The 23,728-nt window shown below is 36.2% G+C and overlaps 2 protein-coding genes across 3 annotated transcripts; one reads left to right on the top strand and one right to left on the bottom strand.

The window, feature by feature from the left end:
• Positions 1-817: 817 nt before the first annotated feature.
• On the bottom strand, positions 818-4,106 carry LOC144565048 (Cyclase family protein). The gene is made up of 6 exons (XM_078314678.1): positions 3,614-4,106; positions 3,476-3,520; positions 3,301-3,373; positions 3,023-3,120; positions 2,469-2,539; positions 818-1,260 (listed from the first exon to the last, which is right to left on the bottom strand). Exons 1-6 carry the CDS (start codon positions 4,014-4,016, stop codon positions 1,135-1,137), a joined length of 816 nt encoding a protein of 271 aa, XP_078170804.1. The 5' UTR covers positions 4,017-4,106; the 3' UTR covers positions 818-1,134.
• A 4,032-nt stretch (positions 4,107-8,138) lies between these two features.
• Positions 8,139-14,592, top strand: NHD1 (sodium:hydrogen antiporter 1). 2 transcript variants are annotated; one of them, XM_078314676.1, is made up of 10 exons: positions 8,139-8,555; positions 9,143-9,316; positions 9,433-9,561; positions 9,647-9,823; positions 10,321-10,427; positions 11,532-11,652; positions 11,752-11,813; positions 12,872-13,174; positions 13,749-14,043; positions 14,138-14,592. In XM_078314676.1, exons 1-10 carry the CDS (start codon positions 8,310-8,312, stop codon positions 14,261-14,263), a joined length of 1,740 nt encoding a protein of 579 aa, XP_078170802.1. In that variant the 5' UTR covers positions 8,139-8,309; the 3' UTR covers positions 14,264-14,592. The 2 variants fall into 2 exon arrangements, with proteins under 2 accessions (XP_078170802.1, XP_078170803.1); XM_078314677.1 differs by having other exon boundaries at positions 8,197-8,555; positions 9,159-9,316.
• The last annotated feature ends 9,136 nt before the right edge of the window (positions 14,593-23,728 follow it).

Consider the following 23,728-nt stretch of genomic DNA (forward strand, 5'->3'; position numbering starts at 1 on the left):
AATGATGTAGATCATATCCAACGGTTTTATTTTGACTTTTAAGTTTTAAATTTTTAGTTCTTAAGTTTTTAAAAATTGAGGAATAATGGAGGCACAAAAAATAAAGGCATTTGAACTCTCCTCATTAAATATTTTATTTAATATTAATTTAAAAGTTAAACTAACTATAATTGAAAAGAATCAAATATATTTTATTAATATCACTAACTCCACTATCTCTATTCTTATTAACCCACCATTTCTATAGGTTAGTAGAATAGAGCTATTCTTGAGAATCCAATTTGATAATTTATGTTTAGATCACTAAGATTTGAAAATAGTGAAACTAACTCAAGAATAACTCTATTTTTTAGTGATCAAAACACACCCTTGTATGTACAAGCACTCATAAAGTAAATATGTTTTAAAAACCATCCAATAGACTTTTAAAATTACGTTCACCAAATTCTCTTTATAAGCATATCACATGCTAGCTTGTCTTTGATCACTGATAATGTCTTTTTTTTTGAAATAACCGATAGTGGCTATCAGTTTCCTTACAATGATCACTGATAATGTCATACTGAAGAGTTTCACTCTATTTTGTATTTTTATATGCGCAACCAAACCGATATACGCAGATATTGATTTCACGACATCCACAAATAATATCTGCGGACCTAGTAATTCTTGAATTTTCCCAAAAAGGCGGCCTTTGAGTTTTTATTTTTATTTTGGAAGATCCTAAGAAAAAAATTTGGTCGCAAAAATACTATTCGCCCAGCACTGTTAATGGCCTCAATTAAGAAAGATCACGATCTCATTTGTATCATAGTAATTTTGACATAAAAATCAGATGTTGCCATGACAAATTATTAATCTACATGTACATTGTTACTAATATAATAATAATTATGCTGACAGCATTTATATTAGTTGCATTACCATATGCTGCTCAACTGACAGTCTAACAGTAGGATAGTAAATTCGGCAGTATCACAAAATCACGTTGTTCTACAGGGATTTACCAGTTTCTAAGAGGCTCCATACTAAATCATGAGATACAGAATAATAATTCATGCAGTCACCAGTGTCCTGCAGAGGATCCCGTGGTGGAACTCTTTTCGACATCACTGATTCCAAAAGGAAACTTTGTTAATCAATAACAATACACCTGATTGGGGAACCTTCAGCACCGCGCAGTCTGAGAGGCAAGCAATGCAAGGAGTATATTCCAGGTTTGACATTTTCAAGTTTCAGGCCTTCTACCAGTATAATTTCCTACAACAAAGGAAAAGAAAGTGCCAAATGCATCGTGTTTCAGGTCACTTAATTAGCAAACACAAGAGCCAACAGTAAGTCAGAAAACAGTCTGATGTACAATCAGGGGCAGAACTAGAAAATCTTAATAGGGGAGGCTAAAAATTAAAATATACAAATTGTGGCTAGTGGGAATTGAACTCAAGCTCTTCCCAACACAACATAAACTTTCACCACTAGATTACAAGTGAACATGCGATAATTTATGAGGGGGTTAAACTATATAAAATATTTTAGAAAAATAAAATTTAATTAATAGTATATATAACTAAAATTTTAAAATCTAGGGGTGGCTTAGCCACCTTTTGATTGGCTTTAGATCCACCCATGTACAATTAACTTGAAGAAAATAATGCAGTAAAAACCAAGCATGTCAATTAGGTTTATTAGTACCAGAATTGACTGCCTACGATTGAAATGTCATGTACAAGACTCCCACAGGACTTGTTTGAAAAAAAAAAAAACAATGTAGGAGTCCTTTTGCAGCTTGTTTCAATTAGTTGCAACTGTATGGTTGAACTACTGCTCGAAGTAGACTTTGAATAGGACGTTGCCATGCAATGACCATGAAATATGTGATCACCATAAACAAAAAATGACAAAAAGTTTCAGGGGGCATTCAACCAAATCCTATTTTATAGAGGAAAAACTTGCAATAAGGCACCTCCCAGGCCATCCACTTACATGCAGAAAAGAGTCCAAAAGCAAAATTAATTGGTTGATTAATATGAGAGGAGAACAGTTACTTGTTAACCTTTCAAGACCTCTACTAATATGTGTTAATCAACAACTCAATGCCCATAAATAAAATGATCTCCCACCCGTCATTTTATGGAACAACTTCAAATTAAAATAACTAATTATCAATTGGCAACGCCAAGACATTAGCAGTTGATCTCTGAAAAGCTAAACTTCTATTTTCGATAAAATATTTTAGTAGTCTCGTAGCCACCGCACTGTTAAAACATATTCCTCTCGTTGAAGGATACTAAAGTTGGAGGCCCTTTTAGTAAAAACCTTTACAACAACAAAGGGCTCTTTTGGCAAATACTAGTTAAGTTGGGAGCTTTTCTTGCAAATTTCACTTTCTAAGAAGCCTATTCTCTATTAGCCTGGTAGTAATTGAAAATCATAAAACAAAATTAAGGAAAGTTATGAAGATTATATACCCGGCTTTCAAGAAAGACTAGATGTGAGGGGATGAGATCATCAAATGCTGCAACTGACAAGTAGTCAATTCCTGAAAATCATTACAGAGATAAAATTTTAAATTAACAAGAAATGTTGTTACCTTCTTGTGAAATGAAGCTTCACAGAAAAACAATTAGACAAATTGGAACTAACAAATTGAATTTAAATGATACATTATGATTAAAAGAGACACTGAGTATGTAAGAAGGTGTTACAATCAGAGCCGCAAGGGTATATGGGTCAAGGTATGAGGGCAAGGATTGCAATAATTCAAAATTTAGCCTATTTCAAGTCCAGGTTCTTAGATCCACTGGAATAGAGCATGCTCGATGTCATTGACAGGTGGGTTCCCCAAGCCTTTGTTATTCAAGTGGTCAATTCCAGAGAATATATAAAAAAGAGTATTAGATGTGCTTATCTTAAGTGATTTAGTCTAAACAGATCATATTAAAACCTGTCCCAGAGTTTAGGCAGTTTATCACCAAGTTCTAGCTAACACATATAAAACTATTACAAGATATTTGAAACTAACCAACAAGCTTAATATCAGTATTATCCACGAGCCACTGTGCACCGTCTCTCATGAAGCCAACATAACTTGTGTCAAATTCCTTCTTCCACATTAGTTGCCTATTATATAGTAAAAAATTGTACGCCCCGACTTAAATTGAAATTCCAAGTCTGAATATAATTTCCATTTATGTATTCACATGTCCATAATTTCTTGTGAATTTAACTTATATGACATTGTTAAAGGTGCATTGAATATGTGAGTTAAATTAGGAAGATAAACAAGGCACAATGGCATACTTATCAGTGTTTAGTGTTCTGAAAAGGACCCGACGAACTCCTCGTGGAATATTCAATGCTTTCATCACTTCAGCTGAAGATAAACATACATTATTACCAAAAAGCTACTAAGACATATCTTTAGCGGTTGAAAAAAAAAAAAAATAGAAAAAGGACAGCAGGAGTAGCAAAGCACCGGTAATGTTACTATCTCTGGGAACATCCACTAGCAACGCCGGACCTGCCAAAATTAATAGAACACGCTTAGCAAGCTTACATGTGCATCTCTAGTTCGCAAATTGGAGAAAAATTAATAGAAGACAGTAAAGCATACCATTGAGCACAGCGAGGTCGAGGGTGTCGACATCAAAGCCGGCCTCGAAATAGTGCTGGAAGACATGGCCAGGGGCATCGACGTGCGTCCCGGTGTGCGCCCCCAGCTTCATCTCCGAGTTGTTGGCGAGCGACCCGTTGGTCATGGATTTGGGCAGCCAGAGGAACTGCCCGACACCCTCCGTGGATTCCCACGCGGGCATGTCGGGGCGGTAGAAGTGGGTGATATCAATAATTCTGCCTCCATCAAATTCTTCTCTTCGGAGTGGGGTTGAATCGGAAGAGACGGCGGAGCAAGAGGGTTGATCGGCGTAGGCGGGGTGGGCCCCGCTAGCTGTCAGAGAGGGGATGTGGAAGAGACTGTACAGGGAGAAGAGGACGAGACATACCTGGGGCCGCGCCATGGTGACTGACAGATAGCCTGACAGGACGACGAGATTTTGTTGGGGTTTTGTTGTTTTCACTTGACTTGGATCATTGAATCTCCGACTTCGAAAACTAGAAAGCTAAAACTTGTTTTAAAGAAGTTTGGTACGGGGAGATTAAAATGAATACAATTCTTTTTTTTTTTGGGTACAAAGATTGGAGCCGTATATTTCGTTAAGAAAAAAAATTGCGTCCTATATTGTAAATACGTACTACAAGAACACTAAGTTGTAAAATAAGATTAAGATAATAAATGTCTTTTGAAATATTCAGTTATAAATAAAATTAAAACTGTACAAAATGTATATATATTTTGTGGGTACAATTCAATTTTTTTTTTAATTGTAATGATAGAAGTCAAATAATTGTTTTCTATATGCAGATTCTAATAGAAAGATGGTAATATGGGAGTCAGAAAAAGAATTCGAAAACATAAAATCGTAAAAGAGAGGAGAGAGGAGAAGGAGAAATATCACATCACAAATAATCAAGACAGATAACAACATCAAACATATATAGTAACTACATATACAACTCACTTCTTCCATCCTTTTATTGTCAGAGACGAAAAAAACAATCTGGGAAAAGAGGAGAAGAAGAAGCGAATCACTTGTCATGGAGAATAAGGACCCCAGGATGAAGAGACGATATGGTAGGCAGATCCACCAAGTGAAAGCACTGAAAACGACAGCCAAATCCACTATACGAATGCTGAATCAAAGAGCAATGACCAGATCCACTGGACGGAAGTACCTATTCATACGGAGGGACATACAGAGGAAAGAGTGGCTTGGGAGGTGCGAGGTATGGGAGTGAGGGGCTTCACGGCATCGCCATGGCTGATTAAAATGATCAAAGCTAAAGAGTTTGACAGGTATAACTTCAAAATTTATTAGAGTTAAAAATATAAATTGTTAAGATTAATTTACTTTATGAGTGATGTACGTATATATAAAATTTTGAAAATTTAAAATTTATTTATTACCATACGAAGCTGTCAGAAAAAAAATAAAATAGATATATTAAAATAACTTATAAAACTTCAATTTTTTACTGCTTAACTTTGTACTAAATAAATTTTAAAATTTTATATATACATTCATTGCTAATAAAGTAGATCAATTTCAACAGTTTAAATTCGTCGTTTTAAATTAATTCGATAAATTTTGAAGTATAACACGCACTAACTTTACTCAATTAAAATTCAAACTAACTATTTGTTTTGTTATAACACAGATAAATTGAGTAGGGCAAACGTATTTCATGAAATAAGGATCATGTTTTATTTAAAATTTACATATTCGTTTCTTGGAGACCAAATTATATATATATATATATATATATATATATATATATATATTTTAAATTAAAGTGTTTGTTTGGACATGTAGAAAATCTGTTAATTCAAAAATCCCGAACCATTCAAAAACAAGAATTTCTAACCTATCTTAAAATAGAGGAGAATTAAAATGCACCCTCTTTTTATGCTCCTAACGTACACTCTCTCCTCATATCTTCATTTTCGAAGTTCAAATAGTTGATTCGAACCTTCCAACGTGTTCTTCATATTAAAATGTGCATGGAGACCAAATTTTACATTTTTTGAAATTTTTTTTACTATTTTTTCAGAATTTTTGATTAAACTAAACAAGAATAAAAAATTCAACAAAGTAATGATTTTCAAAAATTCCGAAAACATAGTCAAAAATTTCAAAAAAATGTAAAATTTGGTCTCCAAGTACATTTTAATATGAAGAATACGTTGGAAGAATCGACTATTTAAACTTTGAAAATAAAGCTACGAGGGAAGGATGCACATTATGAGCACAAAAGGAAGGTGCATTTTAACCCTCCTTAAAATATAAATTTTGAACAATTTGAATATATTGTTTCAACGTTAAAAATGAATACATAAATATAAACACAACATAAATGCATCAGAACGTAATTTTATGCATTAATATATGCATTAATTCAAGTATTAATTGATTTATACGTAAACATGAGTTACAGTTTTCTGAGTTTTGGTACTTTTACCATTACAAACGCGGGAACCGAATCTTCTCTTCACATGTAAGCTTAAAAATTCCCCTAACAGAGTTCATCCAACTATCTTTTTATGATATGAACACTTATAATTAGAATATAAATTGTGTTTTCTTAAAATAAAATATTCTCGATACTTAATTATGATCCTCCAAATTATAAATAAATAGTTGAATGAACCCTTTAGCAGGAGATTCGGTCTGTGATTAAATTGACTAAAATTTGCTAACAAACATTCTCAAGCGTACTGTAAATACACTGCAGCATAACGTTATACATAATATAGGTTATATTGGTTTGGTTTAGAACGGATAAATGTTTTACAGTAACAGATATACTTCCGAAATTTTTAAAAATACCATTTTCGGAAAATTAATAAACCAAAACACCCTTTTCGGAATTTTTTATTAAAAACAGCATGGCCGCTTCTGTGGAAAGCGGCCACATACAATCGGGCCGCTTTGGGGGGCAGCGGCCACTGGAAAACAGAAATTTTCCTTTTTTTTTTTTTTTTTTTTGAAAACAGAAATTTTTTTATTTTTTTATTTTTTGTATTAAAATATTAGAAATATTGAATATATTTCTTTGAATATAGATGGAATGCAATATAATTTGATTTATTAGAAAGACTGCAACAAATAACCCGGATCAATATTTTTCAGACCGGATTTTTCATGGCTGTAAGAAAAATTAATATATTTCTTTATGTGTTATTGGAAAAAAATAAAAATGTTTAGATTCTGAGTTATTGATCCCGGTTCAAAAGTCACTTCTAGATAATTCAGAAAATATTGTGATCTTTCTAATACATTTAATTTATAAAAAATTATATCTATTTTGAGAATTATTTTTTAAAAACAATCATTAAATAAATTAAAGTATTTATTTTTTTTCAAAAATAGATACAACTTTTTATAAATTAAATGTACTAGAAGGATCATAATATTTTCTGGATTACCTAGAAGTGACTTTTGAACCGGGATCAATAACTCAGAATCTAAACATTTTTATTTTTTTTCCAATAACACATAAAGAAATATATTAATTTTTCTTACAGTCGCGAAAAATCCGGCCTGAAAAATATTGATCCGGGTTATTTGTTGCAGTCTTTCTAATAAATCAAATTATATTGCATTCCATCTATATTCAAAGAAATATATTCAACATTTCTAATATTTTAATACAAAAAATAAAAATAATAAAAAAAAATTCTGTTTTCCAAAAAGAAAAAAAAAAAGGAGCAAAAAAGCAAAATTTCTGTTTTCCAGTGGCCGCTGCCCTCCAAAGCGGCCCGATTGTATGTGGCCGCTTTCTACAGAAGCGGCCATGCTGTTTTTAATAAAAAATTCTGAAAAGGGTGTTTTGATTTATTAATTTTCCGAAAATGGTATTTTTAAAAATGTCGGGATATACTTACATAAAAATAAAACTTATTTATTAATTTTATATATTCAATAAATAAAGTCAAAATTAATTGAAGTTTCGATCAAACATTTTCAAATTAAATGTAAATATATTTTAACAACATTTTAACCATAATATATTTACAATTGAAGCGAATTAGAGTTGAATTTAGACATGTACCAACGTAGGGCTGCAAAAAAAAATTCGTAGTTCATGATTCGATTCAAGTTTGATTCGAAAAAGTTCGTAAAAAATTCTATTCGAAATAGTTCGAAATTAATTCAAATCAAATTCAAATTAGACCTGATTTGTTCGAAATAGGTTCGTGAACTATTATAGTTCAAAATTCACAGTAACGTAAATCATTGATTTCCGTTAATGACTTAAAAGTTAAAATATAAGACCACTCAACCATAAGTCATAACTCGTAAGTCGTAATCATCGTTTTCAGTTCTAAAACTCTAGACGACTTTCATCTCTCGCTTTCGTAGTCTATAATTACTCTTTCTTGTTATAAAAAAATTCGTAAAAAATTCGAAATTAAATTCGTAAAAAAATTAATTCGAAATTAATTCAAAGCAAACTGAACTGTTTAAATTCGGTTCGATTCTTTTGCAGCCCTCCACGGCATCGTACAAAAAAGATATCAGTTTCCTTCCCAATAAAATGCATTCTTTTATTTCCCCCTTCTTTGTTTTTTTTTTTTCCGAGGCATCTTTGTAAACGTATCATGTCACTGCCACTGCCTCCCCACCTCACGTAGTCCGAGTGTCCGACAGAGAACCCTCGTTCCCCCCTCTTACTCTCTCCCTCCGTCTGTAATGGCTTTCTCCAGCCACTTGCTTTCCTCTCAATCCTTCTTTAAATCACACAATCTCTCCTCCTCTTTGAGGCGGCGCCAATCGCTTCTCTGTCCTCTCCCCCTGGTCTTGCCAACACCTTCCCTGAAGAAGTTGAGCTCTCGACAATGGCGAGATATTGGTTTTATTGCACGAGTGGAAGAGAAGCGGAAGACCTCTTCATTTTCGCCTGACCCCGACCCTGAGACCGAGCCTAGTGACAATGAGGTTCATATTTTATTCTTTATCAGATTGAAGTTTTACTAAAATTATAATATGCTAAGGGCTTAAAGCTGCGTATTAACAATGGACTACTATTTCCGTTTGAAAAAACAAAATCCTATATTGATACTGTATGCATTTGCTGCTTGTTTACCAGTTAGGCTGTAATTTTTCTTTCTTCTCGTCTCCTATATTGATTATTAATCTCATGTCTAAATCTGAACCAAGCCCTGAACACTTGATTCCAGAAATAAAACTCGCAGAGATCACGCTGATAACATTGGTCCGGTCAGGTTTCTGGTACCGGTATGGACAACGTGTTTCTATACATCAGGCAGTTGTTAAATTTTTCATCAGTGCATAACTTGGTTAACTGAAGCCTATAGAGTGAAACTAATTGACAAATTTATCCTTAATCGAGTGGATTAAATTTTGACAAAACGAACAGAAACAAGCCAAAGGGAACTAAGATGTTGTATCCCAAGTTGACGTGCACTGATTTTGTAGAATAAACAAAAGTGAATTTACTCATTTTTTTTTTTTTTTTGCTCGAATTAACACCAAGACGTATTTGCGGCTGCAACCTGTAACAGTTATTGGATGAATCAGGAAACTGTGACCCCTTGTGCTCTCTGGATGACGTCAGTTCCCAGTACTTTGAGGCCAATTATCAACCCAAAACTGATGTCCTCAAGGCTATGGCTGTCTTTGGCCTAGCCTTTGCTGGGACTGCCGCTATAAATCACTCCTGGGTTGCTGCTAATCAGGTCTCAAGCTACTTTACTATTAAAATAGTTGATTATCAAAATACAGTTTCTCAGCAGTATAAATAGTCAATACTTATTTTTATCTTAACTTGACTCTTTTTCTTCTCTGAGCGCAGAATGTGGCTATGGTGCTGGTATTTGTTCTTGGTTATGCTGGTATAATTTTCGAGGAGTCTCTTGCATTCAACAAAAGCGGTGTCGGTTTGTTGATGGCGGTTTGTCTGTGGGTTATCAGAAGCATCGGGGTGAATCTCTTAGTTTTATTTTATTAGCTTTGTAATAAAACTCAATGACTGGTATAGCCCATTAGTGATATTGTGTATTGTGCAGGCCCCATCAACAGAGATAGCAGTAACTGAGCTGACAAGGGCAAATGCAGAAGTGAGTGAAATTGTGTACTTCTTGCTTGGTGCCATGACTATTGTGGAAATTGTAGATGCGCATCAGGGTTTCAAGCTGGTCACCGATAATATAACCACTCGAAATCCTAGAACCCTCCTTTGGGTGGTAAGTAAGTTTTATCTGGTGAATTTATGTTGAAAAAACTCTCAGAAAAGGTTTCCCTTTTATCACTGTTCCCGACTCAACTAGTCAAGTGTCCCCCACCTGACCAGTTTTAAGGTGAAATCTATCGGGTCAATGTGTCAGGATGGAAAACCTACTTGTTTTTGCTGAAGTATAATTGACATATGAAAATGCTTTCTATTAGCCCCAATGTTTGTAACAAAATTTTTGTTTACTGGTGAAAACAATAGAATATATATGCATATATATGCAACTTCGGCAGTTTAGTAAGTGATGGACATTGCATCACCCAGGGGGGTCAATGGATCAGGCATGTAGTTGTACTGCACCCAATCCTGATTTATAAATTATCTTGTTTTAATGAAACAATGCTGACCTGACGGTTCCATCATTAGTTATATTTCTTTCCCTTTTCATACTTAATAATATTTTAGAAATCTATGGAGTAATATACTTGCCTTTGTTGAATCTTTTTTCAGGTTGGGTTTGTGACTTTCTTCTTGAGCTCAGTACTTGACAATCTGACATCAACTATTGTAATGGTCTCTTTATTACGGAAGTTGGTGCCTCCATCCGAGTATAGAAAGTATGTTATTTTGTACAATTTTTTTTACCTTTTGTTAGGGTTTATTGTAAGTTCCGCACCAAATTTTCAAATTACATTAGCATTTCCTAAACTCGTAACTAATCCAACATGATTTATACAACTGCAAATAATTCTTGTGATTTAAGGCCCAATATCAGCCAACAACTAAAGAGTCAATAGCTGGTTGGTTTTCTCATGCTTGACTGTGTTTCATGCTGGTGGGACCAACCAAGAGGCTGGTGGGTTTTTAGCTTGTTTCATCTTTTGTTGTTTGGCATAGTCATTTCCTTGTGGGCTTAGCAAGGATGCTTAATGCTGGAGATAAATCGAGAGGGACACCTTGTTAGTGAGGAGAGAGAGCTTGTTTGTGGGCTTGAGAGGTTGAGTGATTCCTTTTATCTAGCAATCAATTGTTCCCTCCCAGTGGAGTAGGCATGACATAATCATTGGTTTGGTAATGCTGCTCTCTAGTGTGATTTCTCTTGATTGTCCTTATTTTCTTGCTTTTGCTTTCCATTTTCTCATGCATTGTGGTTTCCTGAATGATTGGAATGAAGTCGGTTTTGTCTGTGTGGTTGTTCTTGATTCGGTGATTTTTCTTGTTTTCTTTTGGTCATATCATGTGGTAGTGGGTGGCTGGGTGGGGGGTGTTCTTTGGTACGCATGAGGCGTTTGTTGAATTTATTCTTAGAGCGCACACATTGTTTGGTAAGGAGAAACCCCAACAACAACTACCAATTTAGATCTGTACAATAGAAAATTTGTTGTTATGATTTTGTCAAACTTGTGCTAAATGAGTTTTTCCATGTCCAAGGACTAGGAGTCAAGTGAAGCACATTTACTTGTTTGGTCCAATATGGGTAAATTGGTTTGGAAGGCTGTAGTTGAGTTAGCAAAGTAAGATTAGTTAATTTTTGCTTGGCTTAACCTTGCTTAACAGTTGGGTGTCTGTTGCAAACATGAGATATGTTGGGAACTTTTTCCTTCTCTCTTTTGCAAACACGAGAAAGTATCCAGTACAATTGCAAGTGGAAGCTTGTTTTATGTAACACTTGGGAAACCTGTCCATTTTTAGATTTTAATAATTGGGTGTTGTTTTTGCAGGTTGTTAGGAGCTGTCGTAGTAATAGCAGCAAATGCAGGTGGTGCATGGACACCTATTGGAGATGTCACCACAACCATGCTTTGGATCCATGGTCAGATTTCTACTTTGGAGATCATGAAGGTCGGTTTTACTTTTCTTTTACATTATCTAAAATAGAAATTTCAACTGAATACTTTGAACATTATAAATACACGTGTCTTTTTCAATATATGGTGGCAGGGCCTTTTTGTTCCATCAGTTATTTCTTTAGCTGTGCCACTATCTCTCATGTCACTTACAAGGTGATTATTCTATTCTTTTAATTATGCTTAATGTCAAAGCATATTAATACGCATTAGATTACATTTCCCAAATTTATTCTGTTTACTACATGACATCATTTCAAGGGTAGAAGAATTTGATTCCATAATTTCTTAAATTGTTAACTTTTACATTTTCTTTTCTTGTTTGACTTTGGTCAGTGTTTTACCTATTGGATTGCTGTCCTGTGTAATTTTGTTTTGTTTTGTTTCTGTGTTAGTTTTAATCGATTTTATTTGTTTTCTGCTGACTGTCTAAAGTCTAAACTGTGACCAGTCATTATAGATTGTCTGCAAGTTAATTAGTGATGATGTCATTTTATATCAGGTCTACTACATGAACTCCTTTAACAATGCATCTGTGGTCATGACTCCTGATAATTCTACATGTATCATGTATTCATGTATGCTTGTGCTTCCAATTGAAACACACCCAAATCCACTGTGCTGATAGGGTTGTCACTTTATAAGACCTAAATCATTGTCCTTAGTTTAATTATTTAACTACTTTATCTTTTTCTTCAAAGCCTTTATTCCCAAACAAGTTGGGGTAGGCTAGAAATGAACCCAACCATAATCAGCAACACATCTTCCCAGGAGGTCACCCATCCTAGTACTACTCCTGCCCAATTCGTGAGGGTTTCATTTCCATTAAGAAGCTGTTTTTTTTTTACCTCTGTCTCGCCAAGCCTATCACGAACCCTCATTTTTCTTGGCTTGGGACAAGTTTTGTAGAAACTACACAGGCGGAGTTTATTTAACTACTTTATATGTATAATATTTCAAATTATGCCTAATATAATATGACATTCTCGAGCAATACCCAACGTTTTGCTGCATGCAAATAACATCAGGCATAAAGGCATGTTATGAGGGTTTCTTTATCGAACTTTTGATGGGCTATACCTTTAACATGTAACAGTCTAATGGTCCAGTGCAATTTGTAACAATAGATGGTTCTGCTGGTCCTAGCTGCAAAGACAATAAAATAATCGAGTCTTTTTGATATGACACTTCCTCTCTAACTGTTTCCCACATAGCGAAGTGAATGGATCCTCCCAGAAGAGTTCAGGGCTGCTTGCATCTGAGCAGATAGCCCCACGGGGGAAGCTGGTCTTTGGGGTTGGATTGGGTGCCCTGGTTTTCGTTCCGGTTTTCAAAGCACTGACTGGGCTGCCTCCTTACATCGGCATTTTGTTGGGGCTCGGCGTTCTCTGGATTCTGACTGATGCAATCCACTACGGGGAATCTGAGAGACAGAAACTAAAAGTCCCGCAAGCACTATCACGCATCGATACGCAAGGGGTGCTTTTCTTCTTAGGAATACTACTCTCTGTCAGCAGGTATGATTTTCTTTTTAATTCCATTTTTTTTATTAATTATCTGTACAATTATATTTCTGTTTAATTTGTTCTTTTTGTTCATTTGTGCATAAAGTAGATTTCAGGGAGTAGCAATAGAGCCCCCTCCATTTTCACTATATGCAAGAGAACCCTTAATATATTGGCAAGCTTAAACAGTTTCTTTTTTATGTTAGCTGGCCTTCAGTAACACGCTTCATACTTCATGTTATTAAAGGATTTAGTTCGTAAGTAATGACAATGGCCTTTATCAATGAAAAATAACCTTGATAAAAAAGGTTTGGTTACCTTTAAAGATAATTTAGGGTGTAAACCATGTAATGGATGGTTTGTCGGGTTTTCATTACTCAGTCACCTTGGCAAAGTTTTAAAGTAGAAGTGTTAAAATATAAGCTGAAATATCTCAATAAAGTTGGGTTTTCTTGTAAGAGAATTACAAAGGACATGCTTTTCTTGTATTTCTTAGTTACCCAAGGACTCCTGCAAATTTGCCTGGTTTGCATTTTGGTTTTCTTCCAATTTGTTGATGTTGCTATCTTTTATCACTTTCGTGTAGTTTGGAGGCAGCTGGTGTGTTAAGAGAACTCGCAAACTATTTGGACCAACATATCCCGAGCATTGAGTTGATTGCAACTGCAATTGGGGTGGCCTCTGCAATTATAGACAATGTCCCATTAGTCGCTGCAACTATGGGCATGTACGACCTCACCTCCTTCCCGCAAGACTCAGAATTCTGGCAGTTGATTGCATTTTGTGCAGGCACGGGGGGATCCATGCTCATCATTGGATCAGCAGCTGGTGTTGCTTTCATGGGGATGGAAAAGATTGATTTCTTCTGGTATCTTCACAAGGTAAACTTCGGAAAATGTGGCTAGCCTGGTACTGTAACCCTTGGTACTGAGCTCTTAAGTCTTAACAATTGTTTGTATGATCTTTTCAAAACAGGTGAGTGGATTTGCCTTTGCTGGTTATGCCGCTGGCATTATCACCTATTTGGCGGCTCGAAATCTCCACCTACCTGTATTGCCTGATTCGGTGGTGGCTCATATTCCATTTGTTTCTGGTTCCTAGGCTCCAACATTTATCACCACTGGAGTGGATTTTACATGCTCAGTGATAATAATGTCTGGTTGAAGTTTTTCTTTTTTTCCGAAGCTAGAGGATCTGTACAAGTAACATTCTAGTAGTTCAAAGTAGTAGCCTCCATGTTAGAAACTAGCAATAAGAGGTCGGTGCACTTGGATAGGTATAGACATATAGTCAAATACTGGAGGTTCGCTCAATTTTTTTTTTGTATTTCACATTATGATGCGGATTATTCTGTGGTTAATTGTTAGTCTCAGGAAGCATGTTTCATCGATATTGGAAGATTTTCTTTTGACACCCAGCTAATTTGTGTATACTTTTCTTAAATCTCCCACACGGAACATAATACCTTTTGATTGTACATGTGGTACTAAAAAAATTTAATAAAATATTTATTTCAATCGCTTCGTGTATGAAGCTTTCCAACTCCATTGCTTCTTTAGAAATTAGCCGTATTTTTACAATATATAAATAAAGAGAAAAATATAGCATGCATTTCAAGATTAAACAAATAGCAATGTTTTCACTCAAATCAATACTAGCATGCATCTTCGTGCGCTAGAGAGAGGAGAACAAAGCTGAAACGAACCGCAAGGTGGGTAAAGATATTGATAGAGCAGTGTTTACCTCATGCAGCGAAAGAGAGGGAAAGAAATTTCCCATCAAAACGTAGTTTCCCGAAGAAATCAAAATAATCTGAATTGTAATTATAATGTGGAAAAACAGTGCGGAAGGGTCCTGATGAGGGAACGCGTATCCTTTGCATTAACTCAGAACAGAGTCAATTCGGCCTTCGCCTATGACGTACGGGGCTCTTTAATTATAGTGCGGATCTCGATCTCGATCGGACGGTCTAAATCTATTAATGCAGAAAATACGAATTCCTCTTCGGATGAGGGGATCACCACACATGTAGCCGGCCATTTTTATTAATATTCCTAAAACAAATCAAAATTTTAAAAATGCCCTTGCTCCCAATTTTTTTTAAAAAATGCCCTGACCGCCTGGGCTTCGGGCGGCCCAAAAAAGCCCATGGAGCGCCGGCCCAACTGGCGGCCCACAACACCAGTAAGGCGCCCCCCCATCTGGCGCCCCACTGCCCATCTATAATCACCCGTGAGCCGCCCCTCCTCTCTGCCTCTTCTCCCCTATCGTTTCTGCCAAAAAAAAGAGGAAAAAAAGAGAAAAAAAGAGAAAAAAGAAGAAGAAAGAAGCCGTTCCGAGCCGACCCCTCTCTGCCTCGCACCACGCTCGTCACTGCCTCGCGCCTCGAATCGCTTCTCTCTCGATCGAACAAGTGAGTTTTCTTTTTTTCGATTCGATTAGGGTTTAGGGTTTCGGTTAAATGTGATTAAATGATGTAATGTGATTCGGTTTGGTTCGATTTGATGTTTAGGGTGAAATGTTAGTAATTAGTTGAATTGATTGAATTGGTCGAATTGGTTCGATTGGATGCTTGAATTAGATGATTGAATTGCTTGATTGCTTGAATTAGACGATTGAATTGCTTGATTGCTTGAATTAGATGGTTGAATTGCTTGATTGCTTGAATTGGATGCTTGAATTGCTTGAATTGGTTCAATTGCTCGAATTTAGGATTATGATTTATGGTAAAATTGCTTGAATGACATATGGTTGAATTTAGGGTTTGTAGTTGTGAATTGTGAATTTTTTTAAAATTTAGGGTTTATGTTTGTTAATTGTGAATTACTTACAAATTTAGGGTTTACAGTTCAATTTAGGGTTGGAATTTATGGTTCAAATGGTTGAACGGCTTAAGAACTTATTTTTTGGGTTTATGATTTAAAAATATGCATATTTATTTTTTGAAAATTATTTTTGTGATAGTTCATGAAAAACATGTATATATATCAATACAAAATAATTTGAAGTAAAAGTAATTATTTTGAAGTATATCAATATTTGTTTAAAAATGACATATATATTTTTTTATTGTAAGTAAATTGCATGTATATCTCATTTTTTTATTTTTAAAATTTAGGTCTGCAAAAATTTTGTGCGGTTTAAAATTTCAAAGAATTGCATGTATATCAAAATTGTGGACCATGCAAAAACAGTGATTTTCAATAAATCTAAAAAAAGTAAACCCAAAATAATTGCATGTAAATATTTTTTGGTAAATGTAGTATGCCTAGAGTTAGACGGTGGGGAGTACGAGCTGAGCCTGCAGCGGGTGCAGATGCTGTGGATCCGAGTGGAGCGGGCACGTCCTCGGTGGATCCGATTGGAGAGGGCCCATCGTTGTATGATGATACGACTGGCAGGGGTTTTGAGGATCCGACTGGAGCGGATCCGTCGTCTCAGGCCGGTTTTTCAGATGGTGTGCATGATCCTGACACATTTAGTCCTCTTCTATGGACCCATCATGTTAAGCACCGCGTCTCATTGGCATCTCTTGAGGTACGTCAATTTTATACTTTAAAAAATGACATTCTGTTGAGTTATTAAAAAAAATGCACGATTTGAGTCTGACAAATTGATAATAAATACAGGACGATGTCATGCTTACGGTGAGGCACCGCAGGTCTGAGATTCCGTACGTCCCCCATAAAGAAATGCAGCGATACATCTTGAACCTCGGCTTGTATCAGCTTGCCACCATGCCGCAGAGTAGGATCGATGTGTCTCTGATGCATGGTCTAGCGAAGAGATGGCGACCTGAGACTCATACATTTCATCTCCCGGTCGGGGAGATGACAGTCACCCTTGGTGATGTGAGCGCCTTATGGGGTTTACGTATCGATGGCGACCCCATAGGTGGCATCTCAGACCATCCAGAGCTGCAGAGGATGATACCGGAGTTGTTAGGGTGTGATCCGAAGACTCTGCAGAAGAAATATAAGAAGAAGAAGGGGGAGGAGGAGGAGTTTCTTTATTCCGGGTACTGCATTTCTCTAAAGGCACTCCGGTCTCACTTCTTCCAGAATCAGATAGATGTTGATACTGATGACATTGAGGTGGTCAGGAGGTACTATTACGCTCTTTAAATTAACTTAGTAGTTGCTCAACAGTCTCAATTATTTACATTTATTATTTTATATTGCAGGTATACTAGAGCATATGTGCTGGATTTGTGCGGTGCTGTCATGTTCGAGGATTCCAACGGTGACGCGGTTCCGATGATGTACCTCTCCCTGCTGAGGGACCTGGAGAAAGAATCGAGATGGAACTGGGGTGGAGCTGTCCTCGCCCACTTATACAGAGGCCTCTGTCATGCTTGTCTGGTAAGTCTGTATTAATATACGTTGTTATTGAAGGATGGACAAGAAGCACCCAGATTTAATTTTAAGTTAAATTTTCAGGTCAAGAATAAACAGCTTTTTGGACCAATGCTTCTGCTTCAGCATTGGTCGTGGTCACATCTGCCCATAAACCGGCCAGTCATACCATTGCCGCATCCCGATTGGGGAGGCCCTGAGCCAGCCAGATGCCCCGCATACGCCGCCATATGGGGCAGTCATCACGATCATGAAGAGAGGGGCAGGGGGATTTCTTATGTCCGGGGTCAGCTGCAGATGCTCCGAGATGGGAATATCGATTGGTTTCCGTATTGTGCATGGTATCAGCGCAGATGGCTGAGCCCGCTGACATTAGAGCAGACACATCTATGGTATTATCGGGGACCGGTCGTCTGTTTCTGGATAGTGGAGTACCATTATCCTGATCGGGTATCCCGACAGTTTGGCTTGGATGCTTTCATCCCGGAGCACCCGTTGATGGGCAAGGATGCTACCGACAAGTTCAACAAGTAAGTACCATCTACTTAATTAATTTTTAACTTTAATATATCCACTGTTTCTCTACTTTCTAATTAATTGCACTTGCAGAACGGCGCACACTAAGGCTAAAGTCGACTGGAGCCAGCATTTCGTCATGCAGTACAACTGGGCTCGACATCCGGAGCAGCACTTATGGAGCCCGCCATGTACTACATCGTTGGGTGCTGGTCCCGGGGATCTGAGATATGCCGTATGGTACCAGAGATAGGGCATGCTGCCAGTCTACCTGACAGGCCATTATGGCGAGACCCTACGACGTAGGCTGATGGATTCATCCAGCAATTATATGCCCTGGGGTCCGATCAATGCTCGCGCGGTAAGTAAAATCGAAACATACTTTAATTTTAAATTGCAAATTTTAATTACTTACTGTTGGCATAATCATGTTGTGTGCAGCTGTTGACCGCTATGAGAGGAGTTGGACACAGCTTGGCGTGCATGGCGAAGGATGCTTGGCGATATATAGGATGCCAGATGCTCGAGCACACTGCACCAATCGTGGAGATAGGCGGTTTTGAAGGCCGCCTCGTTGGCATGCTGCGCGATGCTGGGGAGAACATCAATTGGCGGGAGATAAAGTCTGCACCGTGAAATCCAGATTATCAACGAGTCCCTGTCTACGGCGATGAGATGCCGCAAGCTCCTGCAGGTAATTACAAGTTAATATTAAAAGTACGACACACACAATATTCTTATTTTCGTTGAATTGTTCGTTCTAACTCAGTTAACTTCCAATTATGCAGCTGATGACTCAGGTTGGGCGTTCCACGACTGGGTGTTGAATACCCAAGGATGGGATGCTTATAAAAATAAATACAGAGTTGCAGTAGAGCTTGACACGGTCAGTCGCCAATTATACCATTATTTGTTGCAGAGTTCTTTGTATGTAGCAAAACTAACATTATTTTAATCTAGGATGGAGCACCTCGTTGGAATGCCGATCCCATATTTAGCATAAATGAGCTGGACCCGGCAGATACAGATGTAGAGGCGTATGGCTCCCATAGACCACGATATGGAGTGGAGATGGAGCATGACTTTGAGGCTGGTGGGAGTTCATCTCAGACTGCAGATGGCTTTGTCTCTGCATTATTTGGCGCACTGCCTCCTTCCACGTATTCTGCAAGCTGGGAGCAAGATCCATGGGAGTTGCGTACACAGCCCGCCAATGCAGAGTCAGCTGCTGGATTTGATCCATGGGCAGCTAGGACAGGTACGCAGCACATGTATACGGGGGACGAGGATGAGGATATGGGGGATGATGAGGAGGATTTGGGAGAGGATGCATTACGACATGTGAGTCCGCAGAGGCGCGTGCAGCCGCACAGGCATGGCAAGGGCGTAGCGGCTCCTAGGTTGTCTCTATCCGGAAGGAGACGAAGATGATGATTGTAGAGTTTTTGTTTATTGTGATATATTTCTGACTGTAGTATTTTGACTATGGGACTGCTGTATTATGTTGACATTACGTTTTTTTATTTTATGTTCATGTTGGTATTATGTTGTTTGCACTTTACATTTCATTATTATAACACAGTTTAATAATACAATTAAAGTTCAACAATACAATTAAAGTTCAACAATATAATTAAAAGCTTAACAATATACTTCAAGTAATTACATTCAAACTAAGAAATTATATTCAAGTAATTACAATTTCTTCACTATTTGCGACCCACACTCCCAGCAGACCGCTTGTGACAGGGGCGGTTTGCTAGGGTCCTAACCGCCTGGGCCACGGGCGGTCCACTAGGGATGCCTATTTATTCGTTTTTTCTCTCTCTCTTCTCACTCCAACATCAGTCTACCTTCCACCTCAAAGGCAGAAAGAAGGGAGAAAGCGCTCAAGGCGATTTCGGGCGATTTTCTAGGCGACTACAGCTATAGGTAATTTAAATATTTTTTTAATTATTTTTTAAATATTTTTTTAATTATTTTTTAAATATTTTTTGTAATTATTTTTAAAATATTTATTTCAATTATTTTTTTTATATTTTCTAATTATTTTCTAATTAGCCGTTGATTACTGTACAGTTAGTATTTAATTACGCACATAATTAGCCTTCCTAATCAATTGCTGTCACTTGAAACCCTAGTTATAATGGCACCCAAAGTTGGAAAAAATAGAAGAAGAACTGAAACCGAACGCGAAGCAAAAAGAGCACTCATTAATAATTTTTGGACGGCTGAAGCCTACGCGATGAGGAATTTGGAAAGATTGTTTTCACCCAAAAATAATGAAGAATTTCTGAGCACTCTTGATCCATCAATTAGAAAAATGCCGATGGAAGGCTGGGTGGACAGGGTCCCTCCACCTGGATGGGGACAATGCTGCTTATGTGAGCTGAACGGAGATATGGTGGATATGTTCTTCTGTTATAAATGTGGCAAAGCTGTTCATCCCAATTGCATGGACCCGCATGCAGATCTGCTGAACGACGCTCGTCTCACTACGTGGGAGTGTCCTGCGTGCGTCCGTCGGGCTGAGGAAAAAAAGGGAGCAAGCTCCTTGTCTCGTAAGGCTTAGACCCCAATTGTATGTTGTTGTAGTATTTTATGTTTTAACTGTAACGGTTTGTATAATTGATATTTGAACTGGTTGTTGCTGTATGAATTTTATGTTACCTTATTCTATGGACTCGACGGTACTGTATTATTTAGTAATGTATTTGAATTTTAAATTCCTGAATTTTTTATGAATTTTAATCCGTTTTTCTTCACAAAATTCTTCAAATCAAAATACTAAGATCTATATAAAAAAAAAAAAAAAACCATGGGGCGCCCTAGGGGCTGGCGCCTCACTTGCCTTATGGGGCGCCCCAGGGCCTGGCGCCTCACAGGGTTTTTGGGCCGCCCGAAGTCTAGGCGGTCAGGGCATATTTAAAAAAAAGTTGCACACATGGGCATTTTTAAAATTAAGTTTTTTTTTAGGGATATTAATAAAAATGGCCGACATGTAGCTTGAAAGGAAGAGCAGTACTGTCATTTTATCTTTTTATTAATATTAATTAGTATTTTAAATAGGTTAAATTAAGAAATGAGTATATTAATAAAATCAATGAGTTTGAATGAGGAAATAACTAATTTTAAAGTTTTGATGTGTAAATATTTAATTAATGAAGTTATGATGGGTATATATCCAAATTTCTCATCATATTTATTACGCTAAATTTAATAAATCTCACATTTGCATAATTTATTATTTTTTCATTAAAACTAATCACACACTTTTCTGTTTTAAACCAGACTGAAATTGTCTCTTCTCGAGTGGATAGGAATTTTTTTTGGCATTGTTCAGCTGTGAAAGAAGAAGGAAAAGGATACATTAGCCCATAAATTGTTAAATAAAGTAAAACTTGAGTTTTTAAACAATAAACTAGTATTTTGCTCATACTTTGTTACAGGTTCAAAATTTTAAGAAAAAAATCCAAAAAAAAAGCAAATCACATCAAATATTTTCATCTTTAATAATATTTGTCTTTTACAATTTTTCTTTATTTAATAGTGAAATGAACTATTTTGTCTTTACCTCTCCGTTAAATAGACAGATAATCAATATTTAGTTAGCAAACATGTTAATTACTTTATTATTTTGTTATAATTAATAACATAAAAAGAAAGAAATGTTACCAATTAATGTTTTTTAATAACAATATCCAGAGAACTAAATACAAACTTCCACACAATAAATGCCAATACATTCCACATAAAATCACAATTGCAAATATATTTGATTTTAAATGTTTAAATCGAGCAAAATAAATCACAGTCGTTGACGGATCATGACATCTACATGTTTAATATAAGAGAGATATTTTACAGATGATGAGAGAAAAATAGCACAACAGAGCCGGCTCCATTATAGAATGACATGGTTATGGTACTTACGGCACACATGTCGGTTACGTGCTGTGACTTGCATGTCCCGTGCCGTGATCATCTTTAGAAAATTTGGCACGGCACGTCACGTCACGTGAAAGATCTAATCACAGCACGACACGTGGTCACACGAGTTACGTGTAATTAGGCCGTTAAATCTTTATCAAATAGTGAATCTTGAATAAACTAACCTAAAAATATAATCAAATGGTCACACGAGTCATGTTTGGTCACGTTACGGCGTGACCATTAGCGCACCGTGACTACCCTTGACATTTTAATCACGACACAAAATATTAATTTAATCATAACAACGACCAAAATAACGATTGTTTTCCCAGTCTAATAACTTCTCTCATTTAAGATTTCCGTAAGAAATATCTAAAAAAATTGATGTCAAAGTTAATATTCTTATTTAAAAAGTTCGTTTGATATATTTAAAATTATCAAATAAACATTATTTTTTTATTCAGAAAGATAAATATGATGTACACCAACAACTGAGTTTTTATACTTTGTTTGGATGAAGAGTAGAGGAAGGGATGGAATTGAAAGAAATTTTTTTTTTTTTTTTCAAATTGTGTTTTGATAAAATTATATTAAAAGTGAAGGATACAAGAGGAAAAAAAATACTTAATCCTTTATGCTTGTAATTAATAGAATCAATTTTTCTTCTAATTTAGAGTGTAACGGATAAAAAAAAAATTTTGATGCAAATATTTTTAAAAATAACACAAATGTCCAACCCCATATCTTTTCTTACCTTTATAATTTTTGTCAAAATTCCTTTGTCACAAATCTGCTGCAACCATCAAATTTGTCATTAATATTATAAATTTTAACTAATCAAATAAAAAATAAGACAGAAAAGCAGTTAAATTTATTTTCTCTTGTTAATCATTTAAATACAAAGAAAATAAATATACTAATGTTCATTTCTATCCTATTCCATTCCATACTATTTTAGTATTCCCTCAAATGAACTGAACATGTTATCTAAACCGCCAGCTCGTTTTCGGATCGATTCCGTACCGGCACTATCGGAGAAGCGGCGAAAATTAGATGTTGAGTAGAGACACTATATTGAAACTAATTTTTATTACTCTCTCAATATATTCTTACAACTCTACTACTTAATAATCTAACCTCCAAGATTACACCCTCTACTACTTATATTATCCTACACCTACAAATTACTACAACACTCTACTACTTATATGATCCAAGATTGCTTTCTTGCTTGGATGGTGAAAATGAGGAGCAAGGCACCCTATTTATACTTGCTCCATGAGAGCCAAAGAAACATCTAGACCTAAGATATTTTTGGGCTCTTCTAGATTTTCCTACATCTCACACTACAAGATATTTTCTTTAGTAGTTTCTAGATCAATCTTGTAACTATTTAATTGGACTTGGGCCTCTTTGCTGCTAAATATTCTTGATTTAATTACTAAATTGGGCTTGGCCTTTTAGTTCGGTGTTGAATTTCAACACTCCCCCTCAGCACCGACTTGATATTGCCTTCATCTTTGGTACTCCGCGTTTATCTGGATCATCTTGTTTCTTGTTGCTTCTTTTAATTTTCTGATCTTGAAGTTGCTCAGACGTATGCGGTCGATTTTCCAGAATAGTCATCTTCACAAGAGAAGTTTCTGAAATCTTCTTCTCACGCTGCCTTGGCACAAGTCGTCGTCGAATTCTCTTCTCTCGACGATTCACCTGACAAGCTCCATCTTTTTGCACAAACTCTTGTACTGCAGTCTTTTCTGCA

This window comes from Carex rostrata, chromosome 14 (assembly GCF_964058835.1).
Source record: "Carex rostrata chromosome 14, lpCarRost1.2, whole genome shotgun sequence".
Classification (NCBI taxonomy): Eukaryota; Viridiplantae; Streptophyta; class Magnoliopsida; order Poales; family Cyperaceae; genus Carex; species Carex rostrata.